The sequence below is a fragment of the Pteronotus mesoamericanus genome, unplaced genomic scaffold, assembly GCF_021234165.1.
Source record: "Pteronotus mesoamericanus isolate MK-2021 breed Mesoamerican mustached bat unplaced genomic scaffold, CSHL_Meso_final contig_130, whole genome shotgun sequence".
In the NCBI taxonomy this organism is placed as follows: domain Eukaryota; kingdom Metazoa; phylum Chordata; class Mammalia; order Chiroptera; family Mormoopidae; genus Pteronotus; species Pteronotus mesoamericanus.
The window spans coordinates 20,634,769-20,661,805 of NW_026555060.1; the positions used below are offsets into that span (position 1 = coordinate 20,634,769).

The 27,037-nt window shown below is 36.3% G+C and overlaps 1 protein-coding gene across 1 annotated transcript in view; it reads right to left on the minus strand.

The window, feature by feature from the left end:
• The window catches only part of MRC1 (mannose receptor C-type 1), an 80,052-nt gene that overhangs the window by 10,017 nt on the left and 42,998 nt on the right, over positions 1 to 27,037 (minus strand). The window contains exons 11-26 of the mRNA XM_054593090.1: positions 26,433 to 26,581; positions 23,957 to 24,156; positions 21,404 to 21,531; positions 20,945 to 21,032; positions 19,610 to 19,754; positions 18,203 to 18,244; positions 16,765 to 16,928; positions 15,689 to 15,756; positions 14,272 to 14,372; positions 13,462 to 13,604; positions 12,978 to 13,092; positions 9,891 to 10,057; positions 7,558 to 7,660; positions 4,398 to 4,630; positions 1,408 to 1,573; positions 484 to 633 (exon numbers count right to left, since the gene is read on the minus strand). Coding sequence (XP_054449065.1) covers positions 484 to 633; positions 1,408 to 1,573; positions 4,398 to 4,630; positions 7,558 to 7,660; positions 9,891 to 10,057; positions 12,978 to 13,092; positions 13,462 to 13,604; positions 14,272 to 14,372; positions 15,689 to 15,756; positions 16,765 to 16,928; positions 18,203 to 18,244; positions 19,610 to 19,754; positions 20,945 to 21,032; positions 21,404 to 21,531; positions 23,957 to 24,156; positions 26,433 to 26,581 — 2,162 coding nt within the window. The remainder of the gene's footprint in view (positions 1 to 483; positions 634 to 1,407; positions 1,574 to 4,397; positions 4,631 to 7,557; positions 7,661 to 9,890; positions 10,058 to 12,977; positions 13,093 to 13,461; positions 13,605 to 14,271; positions 14,373 to 15,688; positions 15,757 to 16,764; positions 16,929 to 18,202; positions 18,245 to 19,609; positions 19,755 to 20,944; positions 21,033 to 21,403; positions 21,532 to 23,956; positions 24,157 to 26,432; positions 26,582 to 27,037) is intronic.

Genomic DNA, 27,037 nt, shown 5'->3' on the forward strand with positions numbered 1-27,037 from the left:
AAATTAACTTTTTCGGCATTTTTATTTCAGGGGAAAATTATCCATTTATGTCATGTTTGAGTTTTCTTTTGTTTTTCTTCACAAATAAAATAATCAAATATAAATGCTTGTCCATTTATGGTAAAACAAAATGGTTCTTGAACACTTGAAAACCTGAGCTTATTGGTGACCATATGCAAATACAATACTCTGAATACCTGAAAATGAGAATCCTAACAATTTAGTATATTAAGGCTTAAAGTAAGAAAGACTTGTTCAGTAAATGATTATTTTCTTCCACACTTGTTAAGATTTTTGAGGCTACAATATTAGAAAATACATTTTGGGGACATGATGTTGACCATTCTGTTATAATATAAATTATTCAGAAAAATTAACAGGTATTTTTACATTCTTTCTGTTTTTAATGTATCGTGTTATTAGTATTATGTTAATCCAGAATAGATGATAGTGGGATTTTCTTACAGTAAATGTGACACTCACCCATGCGAAGACATTCCAGAGATGCTTGGCCCCAGTGTCTTGTATATGAAGACTCAATATAGTAGCAGTGGCCATGAAAAGGAATCCACGCTGTGTGATCTGACTCTGGGCATCTGCCAGGCAGCTGGGGAGGTTCAGTGGCAGGGATTTCTGTTAATAAAAAGACATTTAAAATAAAGTAAAATCTGAAGTTTCTATAGTATGTAGAATAATGCCTATAATTATTATTTTTAAAATTCTAATCATTTGAGCCTGTTATTTTTATTATTGGGTTTTTATTTACTTAATTTTTTAATTTTAAATATATTTCAACAGAATGTACTGAAGAATGGTGGCAATCAATTGCACTCATAATTAAGAATGTAGCTCCATAGATACCCAGAAAGCTGTTAAGTACCAAAAACAAAGTAACCCAAAAACAATTTGCAAAGATAGGCCCCCTTCAGGACATTCTTTTTTGGCAAGTGAGGGCGTGGGTTTTAATCCCTACAACCCTTATTAGCTATGACTGTTCAATTCTAAGACAGCATGCTAGGATGCTATCACCATAATATCACCAACTGATGAATCTACATGCATTCTGATCAAATTATTTTGATATAGTTATGCTACTGACATTGAAAGTAACGATAATTTCCTAAGGAATCCTACATAGATTCAAAGAAAAATTTCAATTATAAAAATTCAGAAATTCAGAAAAAGAGCAAGTCAACTCTTGCAATGAAGAAAAATTTCTATCTCCATTATTTTGATTTATGTGTATTTATTTATTACCAAATCAATCTTTTGTTAGGTGAAAGAATATGTTTTATTTTATTCTTAAGCTCTCCAAGACATGTTATGGTTTAATAATATAAACAATAGTATGTACTAACTTATCGAGAAAATTACAAATGCCTAGATTGTTTTTGTATATTCAATTACCATCTGATCTTTTGCAGAGAAAATTAAAACTTTCATTGCAATGTGCTGTCTTCCAGGTGCCATCAAGATCCAGATAAACACACGCTGATTTCAGTTTGGGCTCATCGGCAGCCCAATTAGTGTATCTCACCCTCCATTTATCAGTCCAAACATAGTCACCATCGGTCTGCAAGAACGAAAACGAACATTAACATGGAGTCATGCTTCATTTAGAAAATGCCAAAAGAACCAAGTGAAGACTTAAAAGTGTATTTAAGACCATGATTTGACAAAGAACCTTCAACACTGAGGAATTTTAAAAAAACATCATGGATCATTTCTACTAACTCAAATTCAGTAAATGCAGCCTTTCTTAGAAAGAAGACTACAGTGAATACATCCTTGGCAGACAATTTGAAAAACTGACCTAAAACCCTTGTCATATTCTGTGAAACTCTTCTTATTTCAGTGCCAAACAAAAGTTTTATCTTCCAAAGAAAATATTTATTGTATTGCCATTGAGATAATAATAAAATTTAAATAATTTTCATTGAACTCATGGACCCTGGAGAGAAACACATTTGTTCTAATCTTGTTGTTTGGCTGTTGAAACAGGACAGTGACAAATGACTTAGGTAAGGTCCTATGGGTAAAGAACAGAGGGGTATAGGTCTCACCTTCCAGTTACCAGATCTTTCAACCATAACTGATCATGATGCATTTTTTTAAAAGCTTATTGTTTTATTCAATCTACACATTTGATTTCTTATTAAATATAGTCAAACAAATTCATGGCCACAAAAGAATTAATTGATAACATCAGAAATATTACTTATTAAGCCCTGGCTGGTGTGGTTTAGTGGATTGAGTGCCAGCCTGCAAACAAAAAAGTCACTGGTTCAATTCCTGGTTAGGGAACATTCCTGGATTACAGGCCAGGTTTCATGTGAAAGTCAACCAACTGATGTTTCTCTCCTTCCCTTCCCCTCTTTCTAAAAATAAATAAGTAAAATCTTTTTTAAAAAATATTATTTATCAATATGTCCTTTTAATAGTCTAAAAGAAATTGTATAGGTAATGCCTAAGACCACAGGATAAAGTTAATTGAATTTTTAAGCTCCCCAAACAATTGTCCCATTTTAACTGCATTATTTAATTTACCAAGCCAATTACCATAGATATAATGATAAGATCAAAACATGAGTTATGTCAAGTTAGAATTTTGTAGTATTCTACTAGCATGCTTAAGCAAATAATGCTTATATAATCATTAACTCCATAGATGTAAGCAAAATAATAGTACTCTATTAGTTATAAATGCCTGTGTAGTAGAAAGCCATTTAATCTTTCTTAAAATAAATAAATGCCTATTTTAAACTCATAAGATGATTGGGACCACATCTTTGAGAAGAAAATGAATTACCAAGCAAATTAATTACTAAAAATCGAGTCAACACAGACATAAAAATGTCTTGTCTGAGTTTAATCACGGAAATCATTATAGAACTACTTACTTTTAAGTATTCACTTCCCTACTTAAGAAGTACTCATTGCATGAAGTATACATTTCAATTTCTGCCTCATGGCATTAGAAGCTCTACAAAATCTGACACCAACCTACTCTGCAGTTTAATCCCCTTCTATCCATTTCTCTCTTTTTGGTACTTCTTCCTTATGTTTCACCATCCCAAGTGATGCCTATAAAGTTTGACTTTCTCTGTGAAGCTCTCCTGATTCTTTCCTGTGGCACAATTGATCCCCTTCTCTCCTCTGGTAACATTTTATATCCCTTCCCTTTGATACTTCTTGTATGATCTCAATTAAGATACTTGTTGACAACTCCAGTTCTTCTACTAAGAAGTTTGCTAGTTAACTAACTAGATGAATCAATGTATGCACGGAGGATAAATGGATCACGGGGCACCAGAGAAACTCATTTTAAGAATGTTTTGGCAACTCCATTACCACTCAGTTCTCTCACTCCACCCCATCCTCTGCCAACACGGAATATAGGGAATAGACAGCAACGAAATTTCTTACTCATGGATGGAAGCTCCCACAACTTCAGGACTAAAAACAACTCTGAAATGGCTTGCCACAAAAAATAAAAAGTATCCTCATCACCCAGGAACTATACCCCTGACCTGCTTTCTTAATTCCCATGACATAGTTGTAATTATGACACTAGAAAGAAATAAGTTAATAAATAAAACTGTTTAGGTACAGAATTTAATTTTAATGTTCAAAAGCAATATGAGAGCTGTCCATCAATAGATGAATGAATAAAGAAGATGTGGTACATATATAAATAGAACATTACTCAGCTATAAAATAAAGAATGAAGTCTTACAACAACATGGATGGACTTAGGGGGTATTACGCTGAGTGAAATGTGTCAGTCAGAGAAAGATAAATACTATATGATATATGATTTTACTCACTTACATGTGTATCTAACAAACAATACAAACAAACAAAATAACAGAAACAAGCTCATAGATAGATACAAAACTGATAGTTGTCACAGGGGAGAGGATGCAGGGAAAGGAAATTAAGAAGTAACAACTTCCAGATATAAAATAAGTCACAGGCATAAAATGTACAACATAGGGAATAGAGTCAATATCATAACAACTTTGGACAGTAACAGATGGTTACTAGACTTACTGTGATCACTCTGCAAGATATATAAATGTGGAATCACTATGTCGTACACCTGAAACTAATATTGTATGTCAGCTATATGTAAAAATAAATTTTAAAAAAGCAATATGAGAGTTAATATAAGTTAGATAAGTCTTTATTTGATTCCTGTCATACATCACTAGCTTACTAAATCCTCGAAGGCATTGGATACTTAAAAGACTAGGTCTTGTTCATGATAGTATCATTCATATACCCCAGCACAGTTTCCTACACGTAACAAGTGTTCAACAGTATGAAAAGAAAGAGAATCACATTCAATCACAATTTATCAACCGTGTCAAGTCAGACATGTGTCCACATCTTACCAAGTTACTATTTAGGCCAATCCACACAGGTTCATTAAATGTTTGTATTTGCATCCATGTAAATGCATTACTATAGGGATCTAGGATGCTAGCCATAGAAGAAGTTTGAAACTTGCAATGTTTCTCTGCTTCATGCCATTGTAACTTAAGTTTTATGAGTGAGTAGCTACTTTGACCATATTTAATAAAGCCATCTGTTGGAACTGTTGCTGGAGAATTAGGCAAGGAAGGATCTGGAATACAAAGATTATTTTCATTAACATTATCAATAAACATTACTTGAGTACCATCAGTACATGACTACTATATTTCATACATCATAAAAAAAATTAGAATAGCACAAATCCAAACCATCAGGTGTTAAAAATATGTCTATGAGCCATTTAACATCTGAAAACAAAGCTCTATTCTTAATCAGCATGCGTGATTGAATTAAATAATTTTTAAACTGTATTTAGAACATCAATGTAATTATATGATCAAATTTCCAAACTTTTTAAAAAATAAGCTTGCAAATTCAATGAGATCTAGTATCTGGATGAAAAAAAAAGAAGACACAGTTTAATCCCATAAATTAAAGAATATCTACCATCCTATCATTCCTAATCTTTATTTTCCTACCTTGGTCAAATTTCAAGATCAAGAACAGTCTTCCGTGCCCTCTCCCCGATCTGTTCCACTCTCTCCATGAATTTATATCTAGTTGAATTTATTTGAGCCCTCCTGTGTGTAATACACCTTCAAGAGACGAGTTTAAGTTCTGGAATAAAGCCATACACGAGCCCCTAGATCATTTAACCTGTATCTCAGCGTCAAGCTGTCCTCTTATTCATGATTTCCTGTGCCTTTCACCAGGCAGCCCATGTCTCATCCAAAACGACTCCGGGGCTGGAGCCCTTGTAAGCCACAGTCATGTTGGCTTTCTGATTTTCTTCAATCTCCAGAGTTAAGTAGCTGCAGCTGAGATTGTATGTTCTGCAAAGCCTAAAATGTTTACAATTTGTTTCTTTCCAGTAAAAAGCTAGCCACCCCTGGTCTAGAGTTCTAGATATCCTTGCCTACCCATTTTGTGTTGGCCACTTCCCTGCCTGTTCCACTCTGCCAGCCCAGTCCGCCATCTGCCTGTTCTGTCGCTACACAAATGCCAAACTTTCTTTTGATTACGCTGGGAAGGCAGCAGCTCAAATTCAGAAAGTGAGAGCAGCCTCCCCTTTCTTCTGCTGTTGCTGCCACCTGGTGTTGACACAATATTATTGAACCAAGAGACACAAGTCAGAGTCCTTAAAATGTTACACTTCCCGGCTTGGGTTTGTCTAAAACATCTCTGGAAGTTTTTTGGACCACTAAAAGTGGCAAATGATGCTTGAGCTAGAGCTAAAAAACCAACAAGGCAACTTAGCTCATCTGACCAATTTGCTTATTTATGAAACATTCATAGAAAAACTTATAAGGAAAAACTACAATATTGAGAGGTTAGGTTGTGGGTAATATTTCCTCTTTTTAATATTTTTTGTATTTTCCAAATTTTCAACAAAGAGGATATTATTTTAAAATATTTTGAAATTTAATCATGTATTTTATGTAAAATATTTTACATATATTTTATTTGTATATCTGTATATGTTATATATATAGATTTTGAAAAATGCAGAAACATATGATGAATGAAGGCATTAAAAATCACCCTTAATCCTACTATCCACATTAAATCACTATTCTTATTTTGGTGCATTTCATTGCCTTTTTTGTTCTTATTTTTATGGGGTTTCACAGTGATTTTTCTTTTTGCATAATTGACAGTCTAAAATTTTATGGCCTTCCTTTTTCACTCTAACATTTTTACACCTTTCCTTAAGCCTAAAGTCATTAAAAATCTTCAAAATATTTTCATTGGTGGCAAATGCTCTATCACTTACATTTATAATCATAAAAAAGGATTTTAAAAAGGCTTGTGAATCATCATTCACTCCTAGAAGGAGCCTCCCCACGTTGCTCAAAGAGCAGAGGAACAGATGGCCTCGCTGGGCCTAAGACGGTCCTGTGGGGCAGAGCCCAGGGCGGCGATTTTCAACCTGTGCGCCACGAGAATTTCTAAGACATGCAATGCCTGACTATTTAGTCAGGGGCTCTGACCTCTTTTCCCTTAGATATGTCAAACACAACAATAGCCATCAGTGTGAATGAATCCAATTATACCTATTTTTTTTGGTCAGGTCAGCAAAAAATATAATACATATATTGTTTGGTGTGCCACAGAATTTTGATAATTAGTTTATGTGTTGTGCCATGGGATGAAAAAGGTTGAAAATTGCTCATATAGAGAAGTGGCATAGACTGCACCAGCTTTCAGATTAATAGAATGCTGGAATGCCTGCAGTACTTTTCATTCATCTGCAAGTATCTTCAGTGATTTTCAGTCATTGTTGGCATTAGTCATGAGCTGACATTAGTTCCCTGTTTCCCCAGATGGTAGGAAAACCTTTTTGTTCTTGAAGAAGTACCTTCTAACTCAAAGTGACCCTCCAAGAGCTGTACTCTGGATGACAGCAAACCTAAGCCACCCTCAGGCCTCATCTTCAGTTGATTTTTTTGAGTCCTGACATTCATCTTGTGTAGCTAGACATATTTATTCTAGCTTCAGCAGAAACTGAAATATGTACAACCATAATCTTGACTCTCGGTAAATACCCACATACTCTGTTTTATTTTCATTTAACCATAATCAGGCTTCCTCAGCTGAAAAAAGGAACACAAAATACGTAGCTATATTTTTAAAGACACGGAAGAAATAATGAAGTATATATGATGTTTTGTGCAAATGGTTCTCAACCTATGCAAGTTTAACCGAGGTATTCTTATCTGACATCTTTTTAAAATAAGAGTTTCAACTTCAGGTTTAATCTGCACAAAACTTTCTGTAATGGATAAGAGGGCACACTCATGAATAAATCAGAGAAAATATCACCAGTTTTGTCTGCCATATGCATACATGGACTAGAGTGAGAATCAAATCTGTCGGTGTGAGAATCCTTTTTTTAATAAGGCTATATTTTTTAGAGAAGTTTCAGTTTCACAAAAAAAAAAAATGAAGAGCTCATTTGTTTAAACAATAGTTGAAAGCACCTGCTCTCACAGGCAGGTGAGGTTTGGCAGCACTTACCAGGAGGTGCTTGGCATACATAACCTCGCTTACTCTCACAGGTGTCGTCCATCCATTTCCCGGCCTCTTTTGACTTCCCTCCAATAATAACAACACAGTCAGCCTGTATATTTGGTGGGGGGCGGGGGATAAAAATTATTTCAATCAATTCATTAATAAGCCAAAAACATCGCTTATCCCTAACCTCCAAATTTTAAGATTGTCCTCATTCATTTACATACAGTATGTTCAATTCATCCTCACTTTCCACACACTGCACCATCTTTCCATGTGGATCCCTCACAAGGAACTCTTGCTATTTAACTGAAAATCCAATAGAGTCAGATACATTCTGGAGCTAGACCTGGGACACTTTGCCATCAGAAATTTCATCAATTTCCTGATCCACAGCTAACATAGTTGTCTTTTCTACCTCTGTGCCTCCAACCTCATTATCCCATGAGCCTCAGCTATTAGGAACCCTCAAACCTACATTTCAAAGATTTTTCACTCTTTGAGACTCATCCTTATGTCCCTTCCTAGTTATTCTTATCTTCCACTGTCCCAGCTCAGAGTCTCTGCTCTAGTCACCAAAACCTGTACACAATAAGCATGTTTCTACCACAAAAATGTATATGAAAAGTTCTATGCGTTCTCTTTATCAAACTGTATTTAATCTTTCCATTTTTCAAGTCCTGAAATTGTAACAACACTGTATATGAATTTTGATTTCATTTTTTGAAATATGAACTTTATATTTTTACACACACTAAGAAACCGTCTAGGAATACACGAAACAAAAAATTAAGTGTTTTTTCATGAAGGGTGAGATTACAGATTTTGTTTGTTTCTGTTTCTGTTTTTCTTTTTGTTTGGAAAACAAGACACTTGTGCAATAATTTCTTTTGTGCTTTACATGAAACTCACCTCTTGTTCCTGAAATCTTTCTAAGCAAAATCTCACTCTGTTCTACTTTAACTTTCAGTAAGTTTTCAGCTCTCATTGATGTAAAAAGGAGTCAAAGAAATCCTCCACAGAAAATCACTTACCCACCACCCGAATGTGTGCGCTCTGTATATAGTTACCAAACTAATTATCATAAAGATGTCAGATTCATAGATGGAAAGCAGGATGACAGCTAGTGGTGGGTGGCAGTAGGTTACAGGGTGGAGGGATTGAACAAAAAGGAAAAAGGACTCATGGGCATGGACAACAGTGTGGTGATTGCTGGGGGGAGGGAGGTATATGGGGACTAAAAGGTAAGGCAAAAAACTATAATAAAGATTGAACTTACAAAAAAATGTCATTTTGATCAGATCCTGCTCAAATCTTTTTTCATTTCTTCTCTGACAAAGTTTAAACTCTTTCACAGAGCATCTAAATTTCCTTAAATTCTGCTTTCTATCTTTCAAAGCTTACTCCTATTTCTTTTCTGCATAAGACCCCTGCTATATCCAAAGCCATTTATTCCTGACCAAACCTACCTTATGCCTTTTTCTGGGAGACTTTTTCACTTTGCCCACCTAGCAAGGCCTTCCCCATCCTCTTGCCAAGTTCCCCTGACCATCATATTTTAAACTTCTTTAGAATAAGACCCCTAGTGATTCTTTCTCATATTCCTTTCCTCTACCCAGAGAGGGTGCCACAAATGTGTGATGACTCATTAGGGCACTTCATCCTGTAGTAAGTTTCTTTTCTTCCTGACTACTATATTTCATAGCTGATTTTAATTATGCACTTTTATTTCTTTACTGTCTTTTTTCTTACATAATACTGTGGTCTAGCTTAACTGTGAGCTTGTTTAAGGTAAAAACAAAGTCTCATGTTTTCCACAATGCTTAGCACGGTGTTTAATACTGATCTGTTGACTATTCAATGATATGAGATTAAAAGTAGTAACATAAAGAGACAATCATCTGTCTCTTAGGTTAATGTACTAAAGCACTTAGTAAACATTCCACAAATGTTAGCTCAATAATGATGATGAGGAGGAGGATGACATGCTTAGAAGTAGTCGTAGCTTCCAGACCTACACCCCAAACACTACAACAGCTTCAAGAGTTTAGAGGCAGCAGTGTGTTCCAGTGTGCCTCCTGGCTACAGCATAGGCCCACGATGGAGCTGGCTTTCCCATCCTTCACTGCAGCCACCACCCACCTCCGAGCTGAAGAGTTCTTAACTAAATTTGTAGCCTTCCCTTCAGAGCTGGCTCAGTCTGAAATAGTTAAAATCCGCAAGAATGAAACAGACCAAGAAGTACTCTGACTGATTTTTCACAGGAGATTAATTGCTAATAAGATTGACTATAAGCAAACTGATAGGGTATAGAGAGGTGACTTGAAATTGAGATTTACGTCTTCATAAGAAAGACTGCTCCTTCTTCCGCCAGGGAAACCTTTCCCCCAGTTGGTATAGTGAACTCCTCGCCCATCTGTCCAAAGGAACGTGTGCTCCGAATTGACATCATTCAGTCCAATCCAAGCATGAAAAGTGGAGTCCTTCATATGATAGGTAAGAAATGCTGAAAGAAAGTATCACAAGATAAATTTTAACTTTGGAGGGAAATACTGAAAATATTCAAAATACATTAATGTAAAATATCAAGCATGTGATTAGTGACTTTATTATTTAAAAGCACTCACTATGAAAACACACACATTCTAACTTTGCATTGTGTTATTGCTTCAGCTTTGGACTTTGAAAAGTTTCGTACAATAAAAGTCTGAGTTTTATCTAAGCCACTACAAACGGTGTGCCCTGCCCAAGGGCACTAGGGCACGGAGACAAGGGAGACTAAAGGGCGCCCCGTGCTCCGATCAAAACTGTGGCTGCCTAAAATCCACAGAAGAGGTACATTTTTCTCATTCATGCACAGTCATCCTATGAGTTAGAAGGCATCCTGATTCTGTAACTAAAATAATCTGATTAGAATTACTAAGGGGCAGAGACAGCTGGCTCTTCATCCAGAAAAGTTTTTAAAATAAACACTATTTATCCAACAAGATGCTTTAGGCTGTCAACTTATCACAACCTTGGTTTGTCAAACCAAGAGAGCTGCCTTTCTGGGGCTCCTCCTGGGCAGCCGACTCCCAGGGGTCAGCAACTGTCCACTGACCCAGGGGACACCCTGAAGCTAAGTGCCCACATCAATAGGAGAGACAGTCTAGAAAAATTCAGAGAATATAGAACAAATATGGCCTCTTGTTTCCTTCTCATTTCCACGGCAGATGAGATGGTAGAAAATATCCAGAAGGAGTAACAGGCTTTAATGGACACATGCCCATCCCCCTCTGTCTGCCGGTCCCCGGGGCCCCCACAGCAGCTCTCTCCCATGCCGGCCACAGCGCTTGCTCGCACCTGTGGGCACCCAGGTAGACAAGCACCAATTCTACAGGACAATTTCTAAACATTTATGTTTAAACACAGCTCCTGAGTGCAAATAGAAAACCAGATGACGAAGCACTTACGTTGCTAAGAGAAAATGCAAAATACTAAGAAGCCTGCAGGGGCACAATTATCTGTTTATTCAAAAACAAGCAATTTCACAGAAAGACCACTTCTCCATGTTTACTCTTTTGCAGAGTAGTAAACGCTTCAGCCACCAATAAGAGGTTTGCTTCTTTCTCAATTAATTAAAGATAAAAAAAAATTTTTTTGGTCTTCTAATATTTTTCAGAAAGAGACAAGAGCATGAGTAGATATTTATTTTTAGTTTTATTTCCTAAAGAAAAGCGTAACTTTTACCCTCTCCCCAACTCGAAATTCAATGAGGGAAAGCTGTACCTGCCAATATGTCAGCACTGACATTTTTTCTGCCAAAAGCCACAATAAGAATTCAACAACGTGTGCCTGTTTTGCCAGGAATAATGTTATTTTATGTGAAAATTGTTTCCTTCTGCACATCTCTATTACCCAGGTTCAAATTTTTTTATGCCAGGAATCAGCCCTTTGTGGTTAAGAGAGGGATCAATTATTGTGTTTCTCTGCTGGGTAGCAAAGCCCAAAATGTGGTAGGCTAGTTGGAGAAATGTGAATATTATATTCTTAAAATCTTTTCACTGTATGCTATGGTTTGACCCTCTTCTTTCAGCACCTGGCAAGTCCCTGAACTTGTTGAAGGTCCTAGGTGAGAGCTTGACTGACTTATTGTACGTGGGTTCCAAAAGAGTGCACAGCAGCACTGACGGAGTAAAATAAACATCTGGGAGAGTGTCATACACTGGTCTGCTGTCTCTTTTTTCTTATATTTTTCTGATACCGTTTCTTTGCAGTAAATGACATCGAAGATTCTTGGAACCAAGGGGGAACTTAGAAATTATCCAGACCACATCTTGTACCAACATCTTTTGCATCAGTTCGTATGCACAACAAACGCTTGCTGAGCATCTTCCACATTAGGTACTACAGTCAGTATATGGGACTCTACAGCATCCATTTGAGTACTTTCCAGTTTGTTTGCACAGCCCTTTAGAAAACTCATGAAGCAGCAGCCCATCCAATCAATTCTAATTGCTAAAATGACCTCCTAAGTTTAAGCCTAAATCTATTCTCCTGTAACTGCCACTCATTTGTTCTAGGTCTTCCTTTGGAACAAACAAGAATGATCCTTAAAAATCCACGTCCTCTCTTTTCCAGGCTGGGAAATGTAAGGGTCCGTTCAAACATTCCTCACTTGACACTTGTTGCAGTTTCCAAACCCTTCATGAGTTTTGTCACTTTCATCTGCATGGTCTAGAGCTGGTCAACCTCCTCCTTAAAGTGACAAGTCACAAATTTAACCTAATATCTATTTCAGATGAGGTGGCCCGGAGAAGTCCATGCAAAGGTGGTCAGGCACCTTTCATCCGATCGCAACATAATGAATCTTACAATCTGCTCTGTGGCGATGGTGAAGTTTTTCCTGCAGGGCTGTTCTTCAGGGCTTTGGCTCATGTTAATTTTATCAAAATGCTTTCCTCAATTTGTTCAAAGTTTAAATTTAAAAATCAGTTTTACTGCATTAGAAGTTATGTGGTAACATGACTAAAAGAGCTGTAAATGGGAAATCAGCAATTTCTCATTTTCTTGCTAGAACAACCCTATTCCTTTGTCTCTTTGGAGAGAAAAACGGTTTGGTGGAAACAGAATGGGATGTAGGCTCAAAGGCCCGGCCTGATTCCCAGCCCTGCTGTTTACTCAGCAAGCGCCTTGACCCCGGGCTCTCTGAGCAGCACTTTCCCATCCACGAGGGGGGCAATGATACCTGCTTCACAGAGTGGAGCTGACAATGAAAAGGGACTTTATACATAAGATGGTGCCTACAACTGAATAAAATAGTTCCCAATATGCTGCTTGATTTTTTTCCCTTTCTAAACATATCATTTACTATCACAATATTCCATTATTTTATGAGGAATATTACATGTTCCAATGCATAATTGGTTGTACAGGGGGCCATATACCTTGTTCTCTTTCATTGCGTACAGAAACCAGATTTCCTCCAAATCCTATGCAAGCTTTTCGTGCCTCTTGCCATATTTTTCTTTCTTCTTGAACAAATCCAAAGATTTTGAGACACTTGGATGAAAGAAAAAAACCCACAGTGAAAAGACTACTGAAAGACATCAAAATTATTTATGAAGATTATAGCTAAATATAAATTTCCTTAAAACCAAATAGAGATTTAAAAAATTAAGTTAGTTTTATTACAAACTTTCTTTGCAAAGCTCTTTTTTCTTCTGGGACAAAGGGTACAACTATTTGGGTAATATCTTCACATGTATTCTTAATTTCCACAGGGAATTTGACATGGGAATCTTGACCTATTCTTGCCTAAAATTTTCTAAAGTGATGAAGTAAGCAAAGGTTAACTTTAAGCTGAAAGATTTGCATTGTCACTCTCCTTATAAGGATTCATGTCAAGACTGCAACTTGTTTTCTTCTTACCTTGTTGTTGTAGAAACTCCACCCTTCCTTACAACCTCCTGGGGGCACTTGCGTGGCAGGAATAACTGTGGCATTGATGCTGCTGTTGTGTCGCTGGCAGATGAAGGGATTTGGATAACCGCAATTAATGTCATTCCAAAACCCTGGCAAACAAACGAAGTCTTAAATTAGATTTTCATGTTTATGTTTAAAAATACTTTTTTAAAAATGCATTCATATATTATAAGGGTTCTCAAAAATGGTTTAGAGTACAGTCAATTTATAATTTACACAAGTCACTCAAAAAAATCAGAGCAACATACTTTCACTCATTCACTTAAACCAATGATAGTTCAACTAACTTTATAAAGAGCTTCCTATGAGCCATGTACATACTTAGTATTGCAAATGTTTTCTAAATAGCCAGTTATAGCAAATGATAATAATCTTATAATTAATTTTATATGTACCAAGCCTTTACTCAGTGTTTTAAATGTATTATCTTGTTTAATTTCTAATTATTCCCATTTTTCATCTAAAGGCAGAGGAGAGAGATAAAGGAGATAACACTCTGGATATTTTCCTCAAATCAGAACATAAAAAATATTTCATGAAATGAGAAGAAGTGAGAAAATTGACTGTATCATTTGAGTTAATGTTAGCATCTGTTCTTAAAATTTCAATGATTATGCTGCTAAAATCATAACTGTCCTTTATTCTCTCTTCTTTTTCTTGTCTGATTTACGTGCACAAGTTACGACTTTCCCTGTACTGAGACAGCAAATGACACACCATACAAGCCAAATCCAAGAAGATTTGTATATTGACTACCTGAATTTGAATACATGACTACACAGTTTTCGTCGTCATTTGCAAAATTGGGTTCACCTGTGGCCCAAGACACATAATTCACCTTGCTTCCATCCATCCAGCTGAAAAAGAAAATTCAGGCATTTAGCAAAAATCCAATTATTAGAATAACTAGCTACAGCCTAGTGGGGAGAGCAGGCAAGTCAATCAAGATGAAGGACCCTAAGCTAACAGAAAAGAGGGTACTAGGAAGCAGTTGTAGACAGAGAGTTCTAGATAGATGGTTCTAGAGAGAATAGCAGAAAAACCCCAAAGGTGGTGGGTGCTTCTGGTGCATTGGGCTCTTCTGCAGCAACCGGTTGCCTTTGCTATTGTGTCTTCTTTGCCCTCCCTGGGAGAAGCCGCCTTTAGTCTTGACGTGGGAGAAGAAATGGAGATGCCAGTTCCTCGGGAAGTGGGCCACACAAAAGTCCTTCCATAGAACTTCTTAGGAATCATTCCCCCAAAACATAAACACCCACGGAGAGGCCGAGAATATGGAGTTTCTCGTGAGGCCTGTTCTGTAAACTTCATGTTAATCTGGTTTTTCTTGTGTGGAGCAATATATATTTTAATAAATTATAGAAATTCAGAGACATTTAGCTGGAAAATGACCAAGAGATCATTGAAGAGATTTCTTATTTCATAGATGATTAAAACGGGTGTTTGTCCAAAGGAGTACCATACATTTCTAATCTTTAAAAATAACAAGCGTAAGGTTAGGTCTCATTCCACAAAAATGGAAATAATAGTCACAGGGAACTATTTGTATGTGGCTAAAACATCTGTGCATGATCCAGGAAGACATATCTGCTCTTCAAACTCAGGAGAGCATGCATATTAATGAAGAAGGCAAGAAACCCCCAAATTTACTAATTTCCTCTCTCCCGCAGCTTTTCCTGGCCTCTGTACCCCACGGAAAACAGCAGTCATCGCTCTGAAGGGAAAGCACCTCATGCAGTTAGAACAGTTTTTCAAAGTTGTGATGTTAAAGCAATGAGAGGGGCAACATTAAAATACCCTTTGGTTCTATGTACCAAGGAGTCCAAGGGGGAACCATAACTTTAAAAATAAAGTTTCATATGTATTTAATTTAGTATTCATATGTATGTAATACATCTTAGTAGATGATTTCCAAACAGGTGATGGCATTCAAAAGCAAAGATAAGTGAAGTTTTGCAAGATTAAATCTAATCTTGACTTACATGAGAATTGGAATGCTGAAATTATTTAACAGAATTATTTTTAATTCTTTGTGGCTTTCTTAAAGATGCCTTTTAGTTTGAGGACCCTGGAGGGTTTTTTAAAAAAGCATTCAGCAAAATAAAATCCTCAAAATAAATTAGGTGTTTATAAGGTCACTATCTTAAGCGAAGTTATTTTATTTTGATTTACTTACACAAACTTTTTATCCAAGCTGATTAATAGACCAATAAAATATGCTGGCTGCGCATCATTCTTGTTTACCTAAAACATGGAAGTTTACATATAGTTCAATCTAATTTACACAATAAGCAAATTCTTAAATAAAGCTTATATATCAATGAAGCAGCCTATTTGAGACTTTTTCTAAGAAGGGATTTATGTAGAAATTTTGTGGTATATTCAACATTATGTTTTTCACAGAAATAAAAAGAAAAATATGCACATTATGTAACAACTTGCATTTATAAAGTAAATACATAAAGTCACTCTTTATAATAACAAATGCCTAGGGTAATTAGGTTGTTGAAGATCATCTTCAAAACAAAGTTGCCATTTGGGATTATGTGTCTAAAGAAAGACTTCCTCATCTACATATATATTTGTGCAATATTAGGAAATATTCTGAGAATTTCAAACTCTCTATGACCCTTGTAAACAAATGAATTTTTATTTCTTTACTACTGTTCAACTTCTTTTCTGCTCTCTCTCCTACCTCTTCTCTGGCAAAAAACAAGAATGCCATGAAGATTTTTAAAGAGAAAGATTGAGCCAAGCACTCTTGGAAAATAACAAATTACACCTTAACTGTTAGCTGACAATTTTGGTACAACCAAGAAAGATTTATATATGAATAATCAAGTTGTCCTATCTATTAACGAACAATTTGATCCAACTAACATAAATTTTTAAATTAATATCAACTTGCACCATATACAAAGGCTTGATATGAACAACTAGTTAGGAGTTACAATCTTTGACCATCAAATTAGTGAACACAAAGCTGTGAAGTATGAGTCCTCACAAAGCCCAGACCACCAAGTGGCTCTGGGTTCTGTGGTTCTGCACTGAATATTCAAGTAATTGGGTCATTCCCTTCTGTTACGGTCAACACCCACCCCTCACCCCTCTGGGATTTACATTTTTACCCCTGACCTTAGAAGGTGCAAATTCAGCACATAATTTGAAATTGCACCGCAGGGTGCCAATTGTAGACACTATCTTTTCTTATCTCATGTCACTGGTCCATTCTTAAGTTAATCATTGTCTTACATATTTCCATAGAAACTTCTTTTCACTTTCACTTTGAATAGAAACAAGATCACCAAAATTCTTCTTGCAAAATTCTCGTGCATCATCCATGGTTTTCTTCTCTTTGCTAAAATAATACTGGTAGTCTTTGTAAATAACCCACCCATCTTCAGTGACTGGTGGATCTGAAAAATTCACGAAAAGTGGTGACAAATTTTACTTTAGTGAATTCAACAATCTGGTATATATGGTCAACAAAAATGAAAAGGACAGAGTAGATACATCAGAGGTATCTGCAACTTTAAGAGACCAGAATAAGCAGGATGCTTATGCCAGATACAGACTGAATTATCTAAGGCCAAATTGCCACTTTCTGCAAACTCTGTAAAAGCTCCCACGTTCTCTTTCCAACTATGTTCCATGTATCTCTGTTGGGTAAAAAGAACTCCCAAAGCTACTTTTATCAATAGGATCACATAGCTGGAAGAATTTACATCCATTCATGATGTTCTAGGTTTAAGGAGAGGAGGCTGTGAGAAGAAAGCAGCTTTAATCTTTATAGAACAAGGAACTTGTAACAGATGGACTAAGGTGTTTCAGTGTATCATGAGAGAACCAAAGAATTCACAAACCAGGAGGGCTCCTAAGGCTTCTGCCAAAACATAGGATTCTATGATCCTGTGTTGTCGTAGGCTGAGTAAGAGCCCCCAAAGATATCTAGCCCCCATCTCTGGGTTCTATGAAGGTTATCTTATACAGAAGAGGGCACTTGGCAGATGTAATTAAATTAAGGATCTTTAGAGGGACAGACTATCCTAGAGTAAGTGAGTGGGCCCTAAATATAATCTCAAGTATCCCGATAGAGGGAAGCAGGGGAGATGTGACTACAGGAGAAGAAAGCAATGTGACAAATGAACCAAGATGCCACATTCCTTGTTCTGAAGCTGGAGGGAGGGCCATGAAACAACAAATGCCAGGAATGCAGCTCTAGAAGCTAGTAGAGGCAAGGAAATTGATTCTCCCTTTGAACTTCTGGAGGGAGCATGGTCCTGCTGATGCCTTGATTCCAGCTCAGGGAAACTGAGTTCATATTTTTGACCTCCAGAACTGTAAGATAACAAATGGCTATTACTTTAAGTCACCAAGTTTGTAGGAATTTGTTAAAACAGCCATAGGACACTAATAGACGAGCTGAAGAAGAAACATATGCTCTTGGATTTGATTCATTAACCCTGAGAAATTGTGCTAACAATTAATTGCCTGATGTCTGCGTTCATGAGCATCTGTCTGGAAAGAAAGATCCAAACTTCTGTGGGATTCTCAAAGTTATTAAGAGCTTCTGCTCCACCTTCCTAAGGGCAAGTATTTTTTTTTTTCATTGAAAGAGGAAAGAGGGGAAAAGGGCTATTGATAATAGAGATCAGAAAATTTAAAAAAACAAAAAACAAAAAACACCTACTGTCTTCAGGAGCTGGTGTTGGCTCAGGTTTTGGTGTTTGTCCTGGAAAAAAAAAATGTAATATAAAGTATGTTGTACTTCATCTATTGCATTTTCTTCTAGTTTCACGATTTTCATGGGTAAAACTTGATTGTTCTCTTTTTTCCCTCCCTCCCTTTCACTCCAATTCTCCTATCAGGCTATGGAGGAGGAGAATGAAGAAAAACAGAAGTAGGAGTTAAGAAGTAAACCAAGTAGGTGCGATAATAGCCACCAGAAATTTAAAAAAGAATTATCAGGCACAACAAGCACTGTCATGCAAAGGACAGAAAAGAAAATGAGTTTTGTAATCAAGATGCCTAGGTTCAAGTCCCAGACCTGGGTTTAAAATGCTACCCTTAATTTTATCCACTGATCTAAGCAGAAAGGGTGAGGAAAATAAGCAGACAGCAACACAGTGTCTCTGGCAGTAGAACTGAGACAGTGACAAGGTTTCCCGACAGCAGAGGGCAATGTGGTTTCATTTATCTGTTTATATAGACAAGTTGATATATATTTTTGGTTCAAAAGTGGGTCTATTTGCTTGCTTTTGCTAGTTTTTTGTTTGTTTGTTTGTTTGTTTTAATATAAGAATCTGGCCCTGGCCAGTGTGGCACAGTTGGTTGGGTATCATCCTGTGAACCAAAAGGCTGTGGATTCGATTCCCGGTCAGGGCACATGCCTAGGTTGTAGGTTTGGTCCTCAGTCATGGCATGTATGGGAGGCCACCAATAGATGTTTCAATCTCACATCAATATTTCTGTCCTTCCCTTCCTCTAAAGTCAATAAGCGTGTCCTCAGGTAAAGACAAAAAAAAACAAAAACAAAAAAAAAACCAAGAATCTGAGTCCTCTGATCTCCATGTCTGAATCGGATATGTGGAACATTCTGAGTGAATATCATGACTGATAGCATGCACTGCTACTTTTTGACCATTAGTAACATGGTTTTTGTTCTTCGTGTTGAACATTTCCTTGAGAAATCAATGCTTGGAATATTAGGACTTAGGAAAATTTTCACCTATTGGATGACTACTGTAGGTCAAAAGGTGACAATTCCAAAAAAGAAATGGCATAGTCATTGCTCTGCTCACAAAATAGAGCACTCACTCCTACCACTGTAGAAACAGAGCCAGAAATCACAGTTCATGGGAACTATTTTGGAGGACGTGACTCCAGGCTAGGATTCCCTGGTGGCCTTTTGATCTTCTGTTCCTTCGGAACATTTATCTATGTTCAGCAACTTCATTCTCATCCTGTGACATGATGGCTCCTTCCAGTTCCTTTATTTTTAATTTTGTTTGTTTGGTTCCACTAATGAAGGAAAGATACTGGGATGTCATGAGTTACTTCTTCAAATTGAAATAAAGGGAAGAACAGGCTATCATACCTTTCTGGATCTGGCAAATCCAATTCTTAAGATGTTCACAGTTAATATCATTCCAAGACATGCTTGGGTCACCTTTCAACTCTCCACAGTATTCAGTACTTCCATAATTATTAGGTTCTCCATAAGCCCAGTTTTCATAGGAAACCTATGTTAGAAACATTATATAGCAACCACTTATATCAGGTCAGTGAAAATCTTTTACCCAAACAGGAAAGAAAAGACATATTTACAGTTTTAAATCCATTTCCTTTTTGTTTTCCACCATAGCTATGCTTTGAAAACTAGATTGATAAACATGGATGGGAAAGAGCTTTTAATAAATGGAAACTTTTGAATTTGAGCAGAGTATGTATGCTATTGATTATTATAAAATTTCTTTTAGTCTCATCAAATAGAATGGCTCTAGGGCCACAGAAGTGGGATTTATATTGTATATAGGAGCAAAACTTGTCAAAGAGCTCCAATGACCAATATTGAGAGTTCCTACATTTATAACACATTCTTAAGAGAAAATATTTTAGTGGGATGTTGGAAACTCTCTTTATTAGATGGGCAGCATAAAAAATGCATTAGTTCTTTTCACAAAATAAGCATACCTATGACATGTTACAAAAAAAGCTACCAAATTTTACAAAAATGAACAGTGGAAGTAAATGGGGGGCTGGGTTTAGGTCCCATAGGCGTTTTCATTGTGGATTCATAGTCATAGAGTTTTGGACTAAGCATTATGACCTATTTTCCAGGGATATAATATTCAAAAATCAATGGGGCCATCAAATATACTATCTTATCCAAGGTCTTTGAAAAGTTGCTGGTGGGTTGTAAGAGGAGGTAGAACTGAAATCACAGAAAATCACTTCCTATGATGACTAATGACCAAATGTCAGCAAGTGCCCAAGCTTCTCACTTCTCCATTCCTGAGACTGGCAAAGTCTGGCAAAGATTGATGGTTATTACTGAAATACCAAGAGTTGTTTCCAGATCTCCTGATCTATAAGAGGCTATAGAACACTCAGCTTTGAAGAAGTTTAACTACTTGCATGTATGCCAGTTTTGCATGATAGAATGCAGATGTTATTTTATATAAACTAGTAGAACGATTTTTCTAATTTTTTAAATCTGGTCAACATGGCTACACCTTGGGTGACTAGGAGAACTATGCTGGGGGAGGGGCAGAATAATAACCCTGAAATAGCATTTATTTTTCATAAAAGAAAGTCTCTAGCTGTCACAATAACCAGTCTAAACAAAAATGTGGATTAATCCAAAGAATAACATTAACATAAAGACTACATGATAATGGAATAAAATGATACAGTAAATCCAATCACTCACAGGAGAACCATCACTCCAAGTAAAGCCCTCTGAAGGACTTCCATATGTCAGCCCCAACCAAAACAGTTCGTGGTAGGTTGCACTAGCCCTGCAACATATAAGACATAAAGAAAGCTTATGCGTGAACAAGTTTGGTGAACTATGAAGACTAATCAAACTTGAAAGTTACCTCCAAATCAAAAACTAGTTAGTACACAGGTAAGGAGATTCAATGATTAAATAGAAGCAATTCATCAGATGTGCATTATGGCACATCACTTATAAAATTTGTTGCAGCATTTATAAAATTAAGGCACTTAGAAGTAAAACTAGATTTAAAAGGTCCCATGGATTTCAGATACAATATAGGAACTCAAAGCAACACCATGAGCTAACAATTTTGAAAACATAAAAATTTTCTCAACATCATTAGCACCAAATAGACCGAAAAAAGGAGTATTGTAAAGAAAAGATACTTACGTTATTAACCGCCATATCGTTTGCTGCTCCTCTTTATTATTGATACTCGCTAGGTCTCCACCCAGAGCTCTGCAGAAATCTCGAGCTTCAAACCATGTTTTCTTCTCATGTATTCCTTTTGTAAATAACTAAAGATGATATAGTTTCAGAAGTTATTTTACACTGCATAGCTTACCAACTTGAGAAATAATTACTTACTTTTGATGAGATTGACTTTAATAAAAAGCAAGACATTGCAATGGCCCAAAATAATGTTAAGTCTCTTGGTTAAAAATCAATTTATGAGTGAATATTTGGGTAACAAAATCTGGGAAATACTTTTATTGGGAACATCTTAAAAATAAAATTCTGTTGATAGCACAGGAGAAATTCGATTAAAATCTTAGAAGCTTTAGGCATGTGGGTTGAGCACACAGCTCACTGTAGAAGACAGGATTAATTTGGTTATGTGTGAAATGTAGCACTGAGATGGAAAAAATTGAAACTTTTGATACAGATAAAGTAAACATGAATAAAAAAACTTTAAGGGAAATAAATTCCCTAAGATTATGCCACAGATTGCCATGCTGTTGGGGTAAAACAATGAATAACCTGGCAGTTTTTCAACACGGTTGGTAACATCCTTCAAAACTGCTTTGTCTTTTTTCCTTATAGATGTATATTTTCACAACCGTTGGAGACATACTCTAACACGCAACTGTCAGAGCATCTAAAAATATGGGTCACAAGCTAAACTAGATTTAATGGATTCATAATTTAAGGAATATATCATATTATCCAGAGCATTGCAGTGAAATGGAATCTACTGAAAGTCTGGGAAACACTCATCAGTATGCAAAGAACTTAGGAGTTCATTGTCTCCAGAAACTTTTATAATTTTCATTCATTGTTTTTCATTCATTGCCCCATCATCCAAGTCCTGTGGAAAAAGGAATTTGCTTCCAACAGACTGTGGCTGCCCAGCTGTCATCCAAGGCAACCTTCACCTTGACCCTAACTTGAGCTATCCAGACAATGGTATCTTGAGGAAGTTTCTGCTTAAGTAACTCTAAGATTCCTGTGACTACCTCAACTTGCTAGACTGCTACATAAGATTTTATTTTATTAAATCAATTTACTATTAGCTGAATTTTATTAATAATTCCCATTTCTTAATCTGTACAAAGATGTTCGATAGATTTCGAAACAAACCCCACCCCAGGTACCTCTAAAACCACAGATGTTTTAGTGAAGCACATTCTGTGGATTTGTTGAACATGCACCTGGATAACATCTCCTGGAACCTAGGCTCACTTTCAAGCTCTGGAGAATTCGGCTGTTTCTCTCTAAATCCTGCAACAAATCTCCAGAGCCTACCACTCTCAAGTGAATGGCTGTGTATAAAATATACCTGGACTTTGTGTAGTAACTCAAAAGTTTCCCGGCAGCAACAATACCTGATCTTTTTTGTGTTTGTCCTCAATTGATTAATGTACAAAATCTCTCCTCTTTTAGCCCAATACATTCCCTTCTGTATAAATTATGTTTGTAGCCCAGGCTGGCTAATCTGGATTAGGCAGTTCATCAGGTTTTTTTTTTGCTATTAATCGGAGTTTCCTACCCAACTAACCATACCCCTCAAGTTAGAGGAGATTAAGCAATGTCATTCTGACACATGTTGATAATTCAAGTTCTTTATCAACCCTGCCTTTCTTAGAAGGCATGCCATGGCCATATGCCATTCACAGGATAAAGTAGCAGAGGTCCTGAGAGAGGAACTTCAGAGAGTAACATCATTAAGCAGTAGGCAAGTACATTTCTGCATTTGGCTAAACCTAACCTTCTCTAGAAAAAATAGGACTTACAAGACAAAGGGAGAAAAAGATCAAATAAATTCATCAGGGTGTTTGGGTGAACTTGATTGCATAAGGAGAAAATGTATGATCTTGCCTGGGATTGTATAAAATAATAGTAAAATATCAAATTGTCATTTAAAAGACACTGAACACCCATGTGCTTCTTCCTACCCAGCAATGCCTCCATCTCCCTGAGACATAAAAATGAGGGGCTACATCAGAACAATGGAGCATTATCTTCAGGATACCTATGTGGCATTATTGCAGGTTCATTTATCAATTCAGTTAACTAAAAGCTTAGTCTCTGAGAATCGGGCAAAAATAAGAAGCAATGGGAAAGAATGAGGGGGAGTGAAAATTTTTCATTGAGATGAAAATAAATGAAAGCTCAGACTAGGGCAAGAAAGTGTGGGGAGGAGAGAACGGCAGAGAAGGGGGTGATGAAGCAAAGCATGAGAAGAAATGCTGCTGTGACCTGTGTTTGCACTGAAGGTCATTTTTTGGTTGTGTAAATGCAGTTGGTCATTAGCATTCATCCAAGGAGAGCTCTTTAAAAATAAATGGTGCCAGATCCCCCTTCCAGATCAATAAAATCAGATTTCTACAGGTGAAGCCTAGGCATGATGGTTTTTGGTTTTGATTTGTTTTCACTTCTTAACCGATTCTTTAGGCTGAAACATACTCCAGATTCTTTATTAGCTTTGCAATTGTGACTTACCTTGAAACACAAGCTTGTTTTACTGGTAGTGCCCCACTCCTCTGGACATTTGGGTTCGGGTGTTGTCGTAGGCTCTGGTGGGTGAGTTACTCCTTCTGCCCACTGTTTGCACACAAATTTTGCCTTTTCTTCACATTTCAAAACATCCCACAAGCCCCCTGCAATCCCAGTTTTCATGGCAACGCACCCTGGTTTTCTCCCTGCATTAAATACATAAAGCAGAGTTCACTTAACAGGTGCTGCTGAAGGCCAGCCATGCTCACAGGAGACAGTTCAAACCTGAGTGTCAAATCGTGTGGTCAACCCAACATGTGAAGAGGAAATTGAAAAGGAGAGATCCTGAGTCATCTGGTCATTTTCTTCTGCTTTTTTGGTTGTCATTTTCCTTTTATTTGTGTGGATTGTGTCCCCAACTGAATTATGATCTCAAAAGTCAGGGCTTCAATAACATTTCACATTTCTAACATCTGGCAGGATACCCCCCTTACAGACATTTAATGATATAACAATTTTAGCATAATAAAATATGTTATAATGGCAAAAATAGTAATTTAACATTTCTTTCTTTTTTTAAAAAAAAATTCTTTAAGATCCTTTTTTTCCCTAGATTCATGTAGGTTTCCCATAACAGAAGGTGTTCATTACAGACTTCAAAATGAGCGACATCTGAGCTAGAAATTTTAGTTTAGTTATTTAATCACCCTGAACTTGCTGCCTTATCTTAAAATACAAATATCACTACCTAACTTACAAAGTTGTAATGAATTTTTTCATCAACAAAAGCACATAAAATAAAATGAAAACTATATCATAGCTTAATAGCTTATAATTCTGTGTCACACTTATGATTATTCCAAATAGTAATTACTGCAGATAGAGCTTTGAAAACAGTAAAATTCCTTCTACTGAGATGAGGTCATCTTTTATTACTATTCTCTTACCTTTTGCAACAACATGGATGGACCTGGAGAGCATTATGCTAAGTGAAATAAGCCAGTCAGAGAATGATATATACAATGATTTCACTCATATGTGGAATCTAATGAACAAAATGAACCACAGGCAAAATGGAGACAGATTCACAGGGAGCAGGCTGACAGCTCTGGGTGGGGGACAGTTAGGGGGTGGAAGGATGGAGCAAAAAAGAAAAAGGACCCCTGGACATGGACAGCAGTGTGGTGGTTGCAGGGGCAGGGCAAGGGTGGCGGATAGAGGTGGAAGAGGGTATAAGGGAGATAAATGGTAATGGAAAAAATACAATACAAACATAAAGAACATTACATGTTTAGAGAAACTCAAAGTTCTGGAGAGGAACATCTTTTCAAAAATATTTTCATTAAGATCGCCGATTCCCTATCGCTCCAGTTTCATCCATTTTTATTCCCTAAGGACAGTCCAGGATTAATTTCCTGGAATGCTACAGCTGAATGAACACCACAGCAAAGATAAGGACTTTGTCCTAGAGTAATTGTTACCACCCCTACCGATATTTTTTTAAGTGTGCACTCAGCTCTTAATATATTGCCTAATTACTTAAAAAAATCAACTGAAATCTTACTATTTTTCAGAACATTCAATAATTAAACAAGAATCACACTACTCATCTTACTGATCTGTTTCTCTTATTGGGAGCTAAGAATGCAAATTAAAAGAGCTCCTGAAGATTAGGACTTATTAGGCTAAGTAGTACATTCATAAACTTTAGCTATTATTTCTTCTTCAGTTCTTTATTCTGGGGACTGCCACACTGAAGAAGGTCATATGCTAGGTCATATGCTAGGACATCAGTGTATAAAAAAGGCAAAGACTCTTTCAGAGCCTATTTCAGGAATTGCTTACTCAGGAAGCAAATCAACATTTACAGGGAGGCAGGTGGTGGTGTAAACAGCACAAATTTGGAAATTACACACATTAGTCCAAATTCATGGTCGGAAGGTTCCTGGTCACATAAATTTTCTGAGACCCAGTTTCCACATCTTTAAAATGAAGATACTTTAAACTTGAGTATTATCTTGAAAGTTTCTTATAAGGATAAAATAAAATCTAACACATACAAAGGACTAAGCAGGGTGGATTATACAAGATACAGAAATGACTTCCACGTAAGCACTACCAACTCAAGCACACTAGTATCTCTATTCATAGATGCACTGAAATGGTGTATAGTCCTTTAGCAGAGTTTTAAGCTTTCAGAAATAAGTTAATCATTTGGAACATTTGTGACCATTCAGGATTTCATAAATATTTTTCAAGTAGAGCAGTAATCAATAACCTGGCAGTTTTCTTTGTTTCCTTAAACCACTGAAAACTAATTGAAAAATTTTTTTAAAATAAAAACAAAAATAGAACAGAATATAAAATACTGAAAGCACAATAATTTATACAGTCATTTGAACATGCACATAAGGAAATGACAGGCTTTGCCCAATGGATGTGCACACTGAATACAACGCTCAGACCAAAGCTCTGCACATACCTGGCATTTCCGCGTTCCAGTGAGTGAACTGAACCTGCTCCTCAATGGTCCACTGAAAGGTCCCTTTGTTTTGTACGTCTGATAGTCCTATCCAAAAATATTTTTCAGGCCTCAATCCAACAAAACTAGTTAGAAAGGCTTGCTCATATCTAAAAAGCAATAATAATAAAATAATTTTTGAAAAAATAAATTAAATTTTAGAAATATTTGTGTAAATATTTCTAATTATCAACATGAAACATATCTCATTTCTACATTTGAGTTATGATTTAGTTGGCAACTCAAACATATTTCATTATATTTATGCTATTTATATTATGCAGATGTTCACTAAGGAAATGTGATCTTATGAAGGTAAAACACCACACAGCTGAGTGAATAAAATCATTTAAATATACTCAAACCATTTCTCTCTCTTTCTTACCAGCCTCTCTGCCCTTCTCAAAATGAAGAGAATTTTCCAAATGAAAAGGAAAAAACTACAGCATTTTAAAATACATTGTTTAAAAATCCGTCCATTTTCAAATATTTCAAATGCTCTCTACAATTTTTGGTTAAATATATTAAGAGGTCATAATATTATCAAGAATGATACAAATGGAAAA